Here is a 12,361-nt window from a genome sequence, read left to right on the forward strand (position 1 = left end):
AGGAAGGCCAGGCACGGTGGGAGGGGGAGGGGGAGTGGGGAGCCCAGTGCAGACGGGTAGCGGTGAGCGGCCTGGCCCTTGACTCACAGAGATCACCCGGCTGGACAGCTCCAGCTGGCTGTGGTCCCATCCCAGCTCCTGTGCCCAGCGCTGCTCCTCCTCCCGCAGCTCCCGGCTCATGTCTGCCATGATCTTGGTCTAGGTGGAAACAGAGAAGATGTCACAGGTGGGGGGAGCTCCAAGGGGGGCGGTGCATGGGCTGCCCTAGCACCACTCGCCCTATGGCCTGGCATCCAGCTGGCCAGCTCCCAGCCAGGTCCTGCAGCTCGGCAGGACTGTAAACCGCTCCCACCCGCCCCGACCAGCTCCCCACACTTACTTATTAAAGGACTGACACCCGCAACCCCCTGGACTATTGGGGGTGGGGAAAATCACCCACTCCCAGCTCAGCAGCACCATAGGGAAGGGAAGGGGGTGGGGAGGTGCCATGAGGAGGGAGCGGGGCAGAACCGCATGGGAGGTGGGGAGGGGCCTGGCACTGCCATGGGGAGGCAGAGTAGGGGGAGGAGGCACTGTGGGGGGTGGGCACCAGGCCCCGCTGTTACCTTCACTGCTGCAGCGCAGGCCTCCTCCAAGCGGCGCTGGGTCTCGGGGGGCAGCAGGGGCTCTAGCTCGTGGGCGCTGAGCAGTGGGGCGATGTCCAGCCGCCCCAGCACCTCCCTGGGGACAGAGACAGCCATGAGATCAGGGCCCCCCGCACCCTCCCTGCATGGGCCCCTTCCCAGTGCCAGGTACTGGCCCTGGCCCTGCCCCTGCCCCAACCCACCACTGCCAGGTATCAGCCCCAGAGCCATCCCCATCCCCGTCCCCCCCACACCTGGGGTAGGTGTTGCTGTGCCAGTCCAGGAGGAAGTAGAGCTCGGCAATGGACAGGGTCCTCTGGGCGATGCTGCCCAGCAGCTGCGCCAGCCCCTCATGATAGCTGCGGGCGTAGACGTCCAGGGCCTGGTACTCGGGGGGATACACCGGTAGCAGGCGGCTCCTGACGGCGCTCAGGTCCTCCACCAGGCAGCGGGTCAGGCGCTCCATGTGCCCCGCCAGGGGGCCACCACTGTCCTCCGCGCACTGGCCCAGCCGCTCGGCCACCGCCCGCTTCACTTCCTCGGCCCACCTACGGCGCATGGCCCGGGGCCGGGGCCCCGTGTCGCCCTCCTGCACCTCCAGCCACCGCCGGTCCGCAGCCTCCTCCTGCTCGATCACCTGCACCACCAGCTCCAGGGACAGGTAGGTGCCTCGGGCTGCCAGGGCCTCGGCCAGCACAGCCCACAGCTTCTGCAGCAGAGCCTCGTACAGCAGCGCCACATCCTTGGCCTTGCGGCTGCCAGCCCCAGCCTCACCGCTGGGGGGGCCCTCCCGCCCGCACTCTGCCTCTAGCTCGATGATGTGCTTGTCCGCTGCCAGCAGGTCCCGCTCCTGGATCAGGTTCAGGATCTCCAGCACTGCAGGCAGCGGAGCAGAGAGGTCAGCACAGACCCCGGGGGAAGGAGAGCCCAGGGCTGGGCTGGCAGGGGGCTGTGGGTCGGGAGTGAGGGGCACTAGCAGAGTGGGGGAGCCCAGGGCTGGGGCTTGCAGGGTCAAGAGTGAGGGATGTCAGCAGAGCTGGAGGGGAGCCCCAGGCTGGCACAGCAGGGGGCTGTAGGTTGGGAGTGAGGGTCACTGGCAGTGCTGGGCAGGGGACACAGAAGGGCTGAGGGTCAGGAGCGCTAACTCCACACACACTCCAGCTCTTGCCATCTCCCCAGTGCAAACTCTGCTTGGGGGGAAGCGAAGCCGGGAGGCAGAGTCCCAGCTTGGCTCTACATTGGCCCCAGCCCTTCTGGAGAACCTGGACTGTAGGTGGGAGCCAGACATGCCCCCTGCCACCCTGCACCCCATGCCAGGGTTGCCCTTTGCCCTCGAGGTCAGCTGAAGAGCCAGCACCCAGCAACCCCAGCCCAGGGGGGCAGCTACAACTGTCAGGAAGGGAAGGTCCTGTGCCCGGCTGGCAGGGGCATATATGGGGGACAGAGTGTCTGTGCCCCACACGCTGGTTGGGAACTTCCCACCTCTGCGCTGCCCTGACCCTGCCCTGCATCCCATGGGCCCAGTGGGGTGGGACACTCTGTCTGCCAGAGCCCGCTGGCTGCTGGATAAGTGTCCAGGGAGGCCGGCAGCAGAAACAATCAAACAACAGCTTGGCTGGGCTGGGCAGGGCAGGGCAGGGCAGGACAGGGAACGACCCCAAGTGTGGCCATGAGCCACCCCGAGCCAAGCCCCAACCCAGCCAGGGGCCGGCCACTGTGCCCTCATGGTGTCCGGACACCTGGCCCTGGAGAACAGCACAGTGCTGGGGGAGGCACGGCCCACAGCATGGCCCCTGGCTGGGGTGAGGGGCACAGTACGTGGCCCAACACCTGGGGGCACAGCGCTGCCCAGCCCTTGGGACCTACAGCCAGGGCCGGGCAGGCTGCTGACATGGGGTGCTGGGCCTGCCGGGGGAGCAGACAGTGTACCCCCTTCTCCTCCCCCACCAGGGAGGGGCGCTCGACCAGCGGCAGAGCACAGGGGTGAAAGAGTCTTTAATCTGGGCATGGGGGGGCAGAGGGTGCTCTCAGATGAGCTCTGATCCCCTTCTGTGACCTGCAAGTGACCCCCCCGCCCCCATCTGCCTTTGCCCTGTGGCAGGACCCTCTGAGCAGGGAAAGGGGCACTGAGCACCGAGCACCATGCGGCCCTGGCAAAGCAGAACACTGGGGTCATCTCCTGCTTCCCCCCAGCCTGCCTGCTCCAGGCACATGTCCCCACTGGCCCAGCTCCTGCGCCTGCCAAACCTTGCCCCCAGCGGGATAGATCCTCCCATGGGGCGGTGCATGCTGAGCTCTGTGGGATGCCCGCTCCGGGGGCACAGCAGGACTTCACTCCGTGCCCCCTCCCAGCACCGCGCCAGGGGAAGTTCCACTGGCATTCGGACGGAAACATCCCACATCCAGCCCTGCGGAGGGCAGCTGGGAATGTGGCCTAGGGAGACCGAGAGGCGCAGACGCCAGGGGGCAAAGCGGGCCTCAGCATGGGCACCAAGGGCAGGGTTCCTAGGCCCAGCTCAGATTATCCATAGCACCTGACTCTGAATTTTCCAATGGTTTTTGGAGGGGGAGCCTCAGAATGCCCCCGCCCCCTCGCCCAGGCACCCATGGGTAGAGACCTGACCCCCTGCGTCTGTATCGGTCCCAGCACCTCCCAGGTGCGGGCCTCATGGTCACCAGCTCTCCAGTCAGGAACCGGCTGGCTTTAAAGCAGACACATGGGGGGCGGGGGGGAAGGGATGTATTTGCAACCGAATGGATCCTTAATGGGCTGGTGTTGTGCTCAATCCACTGGGTTTGGTGCCTTAGGGTGGGACAATGAGGCCTCTCTGGGGCCAGGGGCAGACAGGGCGGCTCCATGGGATGATAAGGGATCTGCTCAGAACTGGCTGTTCCAGGCCCTGGTATCTTCCCATTCACCCCCCATTGTTGGCTCCCCTCGGGCGGAGTCCCAGGTCAAGCACCAGCCGGGGCATTGCCGGGACCTCCCATGCAGCTACGTCCTGTGTCACTCACAGCACCTCTGTGATTTTAGGGGTTTTGCCAAGAACCATTAGCAGTAGCAGGGCTGCCCTGTCTGGGAACCCCACTCCCAGGGACAGGGATAACCTCATGCAGAGTGATGCTCTACACTGAGCCCAGCTGTGGGGAGAGCCCACTATGCCGATGGGGAAACTGAGGCAGAGAGGCACATGGACATACAAAAGAGCCAGGGACAGAACCCAGGAGCCCTGGCGCCCAGCCTCCCTGCTCTAACCACTAGACCCTGCTCTCCTCCCCACTCTGGCGATAGAATCCAGGAGTTCTGGCTCCCAGCCCCCCAATCTAACCACTAGACCCTGTTCCCCTCAGAGCTGGGGATAGAACCCAGGAGTCCAAGCTTCCAGCCTCCTGCTCTAACCACTAGACCCCCACCCAGACCCAGGACTAGAACCCACACACATCTTGGCTGGGAGCATGTCACGGTCAGCACCAGGGTCCCACTCTGCAAGCAGGATGCCCTGCGACTGGCTCTCACCGCGGCAGCTCTTCTCAGCACCGGGGCTGGCCAGGAAGCAGGACCGACCTGTCACCCAAGGGTAGGACTTAGTTGGGGGAGGGGAGGAGCACAGAAAGAAGCAAGGCTGGAGGGGGGGGAAGAGAGAGGCTCCTGGGAGGGGGCTCCCCCGTGGGCTGAGGCTCCTGGACAGGGTAGTTGTAGGAGCTCATGGGTTGGGGGGCAGGGGGTGCCCAAGAGGGGGAGAGGAGGGGCTCCCCCACAGCTCCTCACAGTCCAGGGGGGGGGGGCGTCCCGGTGACATGACTCGGCCCATCAGTGGCTCCGTCCTGGCAGGCTGCCTCTCTGGGATGTATATGGGCACACCCTCCCCCACATCCCCCCTCGTGGCAGGGCCCCCCAGCTGCAACACGGAGGGCAAGCCCAGGGCCCGGTTCCCCCCACCGCGCACCAGCTCACCTGACAGAGGCTCCTGGGTCTTGGTGACGGTCTCCACCTCCTGGGCGGCGAGTGCCGGCTCCGGGGCCTGGGGGGGGCTGGGCTTGTCCACCAGCGAGGCCCGGCGCACCCGGCCCCCCAGGCCCAGCTTGAGGAAGTGCATGCGCTTCCCAGCGTCGGGGACACCTTCGCGCTCGGCCAGGGAGCTCTCCGGCCCGCCCGGGCTCTCCCTGCGCCGCCCGTTCAAGCGCTGCAGGAGGCTGAAGTCCTCGGAGCTGCGCCGTGCCTTCCTGTTCTCCAGGGCCCTGAGGCCCAGGAAGGAGCGCCGGTCGGGCCCCTTGTCCCCGTCAGGAGCCTTCTCTTTGCCCACCCCCTTCTTGCCCTTGCCCAGCCGGAAGGGGGACAGGCCCACCAGCTTCTCTAGCGTCACCCGGCGCTGGTCCAGGCTGCCATTGAAGAGGTCACGTTCAAAGCCACCGCCCTCCTCCTCTGCCTCCTCCAGGAAGCGATTCTGGTCGTCCAGGACAGAGTCTCCTGAGTTCTCCTCCAAATCCTCCTCAAAGGGGTTGGTGCTGCTCTCCTGGGCCAGGATCAGCTCCCCGGTGCCACCTGGTGCCCTGTTGGCCTTGGCCAGCTTCAATTTGCAGGGGTTCTTAAGGACCGGCATGGCCGCCGCTGCCCGGGACCTGGCAACACAGGAAACAGGGTCAGGTGCCAAGTGCAGGACACAGCGATCCTGGTGCCACAGGAGGAGGAGCAGCTGGGGACATGGAACACCCAACCGCAGCCTAGAAACACATACTGCCATTGCATGCTCTGTACCCTGTATCGCACATACCCTGTCCCATGCCCTGTATCCCACATTGTACATACCCTGTATCCCATCCCATGCCCTGTACCCCATCGCACGCTCTGTACCCTTTACTGCACATACCCTGCATCCCGTACCACACGCCCTGCACCCTGAATTGTACATAGCCTGTACCCCATTGCACGGTCTGTACCCTGTATTGTACATGCCCTGTACTGCACATACAGAATTCCTTATTTAATGTTGTAGGTACGTTCCTGAAAAATGTGACTTTAAGCGAAACGATGTTAAGCGAATCCAATTTCCCCATAAGAATTAATGTAAATGAGGAGGTTAGGTTCCAACACACACACTTTTAAACAATTTAATACTGGTACACAGTGATGATGATTGTGAAGCTTGGTTGAGGTGGAAGAGTCAGAGGGTGGGATATTTCCCAGGGAATTCCTTACTGCTAAATGACGACCTACCAATTGGCTGAGCCCTCAAGGGTTAATTCTCACTCTACAAGGCAGCAGGAATGAAGGGAGGAGAGACAGCATGGCAGACAGAGACACACAGTGTGTGTGTGTGTGTGTGAGAGAGAGAGACAGAGATGCGCATTTCCCCTTTAAGTAGACTGCCTTGTTAATTAGATCAGCTTGTTGAGACACAGCTGCTGCCAGCAAGCTCCCTCCATCCTGAGTCCTGTCATGTGTGTCCCCTGCTCTACGGAAGATGGGGTAAGCAGGGTGCAGGAGCAGAGGGGAGGGGGACACCCTGACATTAGCCCCCTTCTTCCTCCCCTCCCCCTCGCACAGCAAGCAGGAGTCTCAGAGAGCAGCTCCAAGGCAGAGGGCAGGAGCAGCACAGGGCAGTGACGGGAGGGACAGCTGAACTGCCCAGCAATTGCTAGCCTGCTGGGTAGCTGCTGCACAGGGAACTTAGGAGAGTGGGCAGCTGATGGGGTAGCTCATAGGGGGGCTGCGGCCCACATTAGTGCCAAGCCCCCACCAGCTAGTTGCAAAGCCCCTACCAGCTAGTTGCAATGGGCTGCTCTTTCTGCAAGCAGTGGACAAAGCAGGTGGCTGCTTTAAACGAGCATGTTCCCTAACAATTGTTAACCAGGATGACTTTAAGTGAGGAGTTACTGTACCCCATCCCATGCCCTGTACTCCACTGCACAACCTGTACCCCAAATCATAGAATCATAGACGATCAGGGTTGGAAGAGACCTCAGGAGGTATCTAGTCCAACCCCTGCTCAAACCAGTTCCAACACCAACTAAATTATCCCAGTCTTAGAGGTTGAGTACATTAGTTTTTCCCACATCCTCGGTCACTAGGTTGCCTCCCTCATTCAGTAAGTGGCCCACGCTTTCCTCGACTTTCTTCTTGTTGCTAACATACCTGAAGAAACCCTTCTTGTTACTCTTAACATCTCATGCTAGCTGCAACTTCAAGTGTGATTTGGCCTTCCTGATTTCACTTCTGCATGCCTGAGCAATATTTTTATACTCCTCCCTGGTCATTTGTCCAGTCTTCCACGTCTTGTAAGCTTCTTTTTTGTGTTTAAGATCAGCAAGGATTTCACTGTTAAGCCTAGCTGGTCGCCTGCCATATTTACTATTCTTCCTACACATTGGGATGGTTTGTTCCTGCAAACTCAATAAGGATTTTTTTAAAATACAGCCAGCTCTCCTGGACGCCTTTCCTCTCATGTTATTCTCCCAGGGGATCCTGCCCATCAGTTCCCTAAGGGAGTCAAAGTCTGCTTTTCTGAAATCCAGGGTCCATATTCTGCTGCTCTCCTTTCTTCTCCTTCCTTAGAGGTTTCTAAGGTCAGGCTTGACAAAGCCCTGGCTGGGATGATTTAGTTGGGGAATTGGTCCTTCTTTAAGCAGGGAGCTGGACTAGATGACATCCTGAGATCCCTTCCAACCCTGATATTCTATGATTCAGTCAGGGCTTTGTCAAGTTACGGATGGAGATTCCACCACCTCCCTAGGTAACCCATTCCAGGGCTTCACCATCCTCCTAGTGAAACTAATATCCAACCTGGACCTCCTGCACTGCAACTTGAGACCACTCCTCCTTGTTCTGTCATCTGCCACCACAGAGGCCAGCCGAGCTCCATCCTCAGGTAGTTGAAGGCTGCTATCAAATCCCTCCTCACTCTTCTCTTCTGAAGACTAAATAAGCCCACTTCCCTCAGCCTCTCCTCGTGGGTCATGTGCTCCAGCCCCCTAATCATTTTTGTTGTCCTCTGCTGGACTCTCTCCAATTTGTCCACATCCCTTCTGTAGTGGGGGGGACGAAAACTGGATTCAATACTCCAGATGTGGCTTCACTAGTGCCGAATAGAGGGAAATAATCACTTCCCTTGATCTGCTGGCAACGCTACAACTAATGCGGCCCAATATGCCATTAGCCTTCTTGGCAACAAGGGCACACTGCTGACTCATATCCAGCTTCTTGTCCACTCTAATCCTCAGGTCCTTTTCTGCAGAACTGCTGCTTAGCCATCCTTAGTCGGCCATTCTTCCGTCCTAAGTGCAGGACTCTGCAATTGTCCTTGTTGAACCTCATCGGATTTGTTTTGGCCCCATCCTCCAATTTGTCTAGATCACTCTGGACTCTATCCCTACCCTCCAGGGTATCTACCTCTCCCCCCAGCTTAGTGTCATCCATGACCTTGCTGAGGGTGAAATCCATCCTATCATCATCCAAATCATTAATGAAGATGTTGAACAAAACCAGCCCCAGAACCAATCCCTATGGGTACTCTGCTTGATACCAGCTGGCTCAATGTCTAGTTGGCATTGATCACTACCTGTTGAACCTGACGATCTAGCCAGCTTTCTATCCACCTTGTAGTCCATTCCATCAATCCATACTTCTTTAACTTGCTGGCAAGAACATTGTGGAAGACCGTATCAAAAGCTTTGCTAAAGTCAGAGTATATAATGACCATCACTTTCCCCATATCCATAGCGCCAGTTATCTCATCACAGAAGGCAATCAGGTTGGTCAGGCACAACTTGCCCTTGGTGAATTCATGTTGACTATTCCTGATCACCTTTCTCTCCTCCTAGTGCTTCAAAATGGATTTCTTAAGAATCTGCTCCATGATTTTTAAAGTGACTGAGGTGAGACTGACCAGTCTGTAGGACCAGATTCTCCTTCTTCCTTTTTTTAAAAAAATGGGCACTATATTTGCCTTTTTCCAATCATCTAGTACAGTGGTCCCCAACCTTTTCTGTGGGACAGGCGCCAGACAACTAGCCACTGAGGCCCGTGGCCACTGGACAAGCAGCCGCCAAAATGCTACCATGAAGCGGCAACATCAAGAGGCATCACCACCAAAATGCTGCCATGAAGGAGCATCATCGAGGCGTCACCGCTGAAATCCTGCCAAAATTCGGTGAGATTTCGGTGGTAGCGCTTTTCAATGTTGCCACTTCTCGGTGGTATTTCGGCAGCTGCTTGTCCGGCCGCCAGTAGGCAGGCGCCCTGGTGCCCCTGGGCACCACTTTGGGGATGCCTGGTCTAGGACCTCCCCTGATTGCCAGGATTTTTCAAAGATAATGGCCAATGAGTCTGCAATCACATCAGCCAACTCCCTCAGCACCCTTGGATGCAGCGCATCCGGCCCCATGGATTTGTGCATGTCCAGCTTTTCTAAGAGTCCTTAACATGTTCTTTCACCACTAAGGGCTGCTCACCTCCTCCCCATACCGTGCTGCCCAGTGCAGCAGTCTGGGAGCTGACTTGCAGCCTGAGGGAACAGGGGATAGACCGCAGAATCGCACCGTCACCAGGAAAAGGCAGGTCTACGTGATTGGGGACTCCTTACTGAGAAGAACAGACAGGCCTGTAACTAGAGCTGATCCGGAGAACAGAAGGGTGTGCTGTTTGCCGGGTGCTAGGATATGGGATGTGGACCTCAGGCTGAAAAGGATCCTAATGAGAAATTAAAGATCTTTCTAGAAGCAGTAGGAGATAGCTACTTAATAGAACACTGCCAGGCCAATCAGGCGAGCTAATCAGGGCACCTGGGTTTAAAAAGGAGCTCAGCTCAGTCAGGCAGGGAGGAGCCAGAGGGGAAAGGGTGTGTGTGAGGAGCTGGGATTCAAGAAGGCAAGGTAGTGACCCAGCGATCTGCGACGAGTTATTGTACTGCTGCGAGACATTGAGGAGGACAAGCGTTATCAGAGCACTTAGGAGGAAGGTCCTGTACGTGAGGATAAAGAAGGTGTTGAGGAGGCCATGGGAAGTAGTCCCAGGGAGTTGTAAGCTGTCACAGGAGCACTATAGACAGCTGCATCCACGGGCCTGGCTGGAACCCAGAGTAGATTGGCGGGCCCGGGTTCCCTCCAAACCCTAACTCCTGCTGCAGAACCAGGAGGAGCTGACCAGACTGGTGGCGTTCCACAGAAGGAAGATCACTGAGTGAACAAATCTGCCAATAAGCCAGACCCACCAATGTAGAGGAGGAACCTTTCGTCACAGTCCCTTTCCCCACTTTGCACGTTTTTATATTGTTCTGAGCTAGTAACCACTGGATGGCAAACCCCACAGTAGTTTTTGGGCACTACGGATCTTTAGTTAGGTAGAGGAGCGTTCGCTGCAGATAAATTGAAAGGCCTTAAACCACAAAAGAGTAAAAGTTTTCAGAGAGTAGAACACGCAACCAGCTTAACCATCAAAGTTATGTATTGACTAATAATTATACGATACAGGAGTGCCTAAACCAACATAGAGTACTCAGGGGTAGGCAACCTGCTGGTATGCTGAGTTGATTTCCAGTGGCACTGACACTGCCTGGTCAACTGGCACAGTAGGTTGGGGCATGCATTTTAAATTTAATTTTAATGTCGCTTCTTTTAACATTTTAACACTTTAATACAACAGTTAGCTTTTATGTTCTATATTATTAGACTTATATAAAGAGACCCTTCGAAAAAGTTAAAATGTATCGACGTGGCCCGCGAAACCCTTAAATTAGAAGTGAATTAAATGAAGATCGCACTGAGCATTCTTGACAAGGTTGCTGAACCCCTGAGTTACATTATCTAAAGAATAACACAGATGAGGAGTTTAGAGACGGAAAGGGGATCTTCACCTGCTCCCTGAGGCCTTGAATGGTCGGGGTCCAGGTGATGGCGATAGTTCAGGGTTCTGAGTGACTGGAGAACAGCAGAGCCCGCAGCATGATCGGCTTCAGGAGAAGACAGTGGAACTGATGCTAAAGTTTCGATCCACAGTATCAGACACTTACTTGGGCATAGATAGGGAGTCTTGTAGAGAACATGCAATGGTTCAAGGGCGAGAACACTAGTTAGATTCATTTATGGGTAAACGGACAACTCAGGTTTTTCTTTTAGGCTAAATGATAGGAGCTTGATCATCTTTGGCTATGGATGATATTCTTCCAGGGAACTCACCAGTGCCAGTTAGGCCTGCTTCAGTAGCTTGGAATCAATCAAGGATAATTACTAGATGGTCTGATAACTGTCTTGAGCTGGGGTGGGCAGGCGTAGGTTCATTAACATCTGAGCAGAGATTCCATGATGCAGTGCATCCTGCTTTGGTCCAGAGTCGTGCGACTCTCAGTTCGTCCACTCTGTATCGCAATGCAGATAGTCTCCCTGTCCCATCTTCATTGCAGATGAGGATAGGGGAGTTGCCTCTGTTCTCCTTTATATCATGCTAATAGAGATGTCTTTGTTCCTTGTCACCCCTTTTCAGGAGGGTCTAGCGTGTGTCTCCCAGTGCCCTTCACTGCTCTCTGCAGTATTTCTCTGATATGTTTGCTCAAGCAGAGGCTGGGGTGGTGTGGTCTTTCGGTGAATCAGACAGTCTGAGTAGCTGCGCCCTGGTCTCAAAGAACACAGACGCTTGACTGGTATCCAGGACTGGACAGTCTGCTGATGACTTATTTAAGACTGGGGACTAGCTAGAAAAGAGTTACGACTAAGGGGAAATATCGATAGGAGGTCTTATATAAATCAGCTTACTTAGAAAAAGTAAATAGGAAGTGTTGTTTATTTACTCCGTCCATAACACAAACTAGGGCCACCCAATGAATTAATAGGAGCAGGTTTTAAATAAACAAAGAAGTATTTTTCCACACACACACAGTTCGGATCCTATGGAATCCTTGCAGAGGATGGTTGTGACAGCCAGACATAATAGGCCTTTAAAAAAACCACAACTAGATAAAATTCAGGAGGATTAGGTCCATCATAGCTATTAGCCTGATGGGCAGGGATCTGTCTGTAGCCTCTTGTTTGCCAGAAGCTGGATATGGGTGACGGCGATCGATTCATATGAGATTACTTGTTCTGTTCATTCCCTCTGGGGCACCTGCCATTGGTCACTGTCAGAAGGACAGATGCGATAGATGGACCTTTTGGTCTGACCAATAATGGCCCTTTTTATGTTCTTACTCAGTTGCTTTTTTGCCCTTGGTCTTACAGACGAAGGTCTCAGTAGACTTAAAGATCAAGAAGGAGACCATTATGGTATTCTAGTTACTGAACCTGCGGCCACGAACTCACCCTATCCACACGTAACAGAACCCCTGACCTACTGTTGAGTTACTGGAGCCTCAAATGTCGTTTAAAGACTCAGGGTGCAGAGAATCTCTCAGCAAGATGACCTGGCCCATGCCTTGCAGAGAAAGCTCGCAAATATCTCCAGGGTCTCTGGCCAATCTGCTCTGGATGAAAATTCCTTCCCAACCCAGAAATCTGGCGATCAGTTAATACCCTGAGGCTGTGAGCAAGACTCACCAGTCCATCACCAGGATAATAATTATCTGTTAGTAACTTCATGATCTCCGCTCCCATCTATTATCCCATAACGACCATTGAGGCATATTTTACCTGTAATATCAAAGATCATTATTGCAATATTTAGGCTATCCATCATGATATCCCTCCCTTAAACTTATTCAAGTTAGTCTTGAGAGATAGTTCTTGTCCCCACCTACTATCTCTCTTTTTTTTTT

General features: G+C 55.5%; 1 protein-coding gene across 2 annotated transcripts in view; it reads right to left on the reverse strand.

The window, feature by feature from the left end:
• The window catches only part of EXOC3L2 (exocyst complex component 3 like 2), a 37,804-nt gene that overhangs the window by 13,227 nt on the left and 12,216 nt on the right, over positions 1–12,361 (reverse strand). For both annotated transcript variants that reach the window (XM_032798034.2, XM_032798033.2), the window contains exons 2-5: positions 4,579–5,243; positions 878–1,499; positions 606–720; positions 88–198 (exon numbers count right to left, since the gene is read on the reverse strand). In XM_032798034.2, the coding sequence (XP_032653925.1) occupies positions 88–198; positions 606–720; positions 878–1,499; positions 4,579–5,224 (1,494 nt within the window). In that variant the 5' untranslated portion in view covers positions 5,225–5,243. The remainder of the gene's footprint in view (positions 1–87; positions 199–605; positions 721–877; positions 1,500–4,578; positions 5,244–12,361) is intronic.

Source organism: Chelonoidis abingdonii, chromosome 11, assembly GCF_003597395.2.
Source record: "Chelonoidis abingdonii isolate Lonesome George chromosome 11, CheloAbing_2.0, whole genome shotgun sequence".
Lineage (NCBI taxonomy): Eukaryota > Metazoa > Chordata > Testudines > Testudinidae > Chelonoidis > Chelonoidis abingdonii.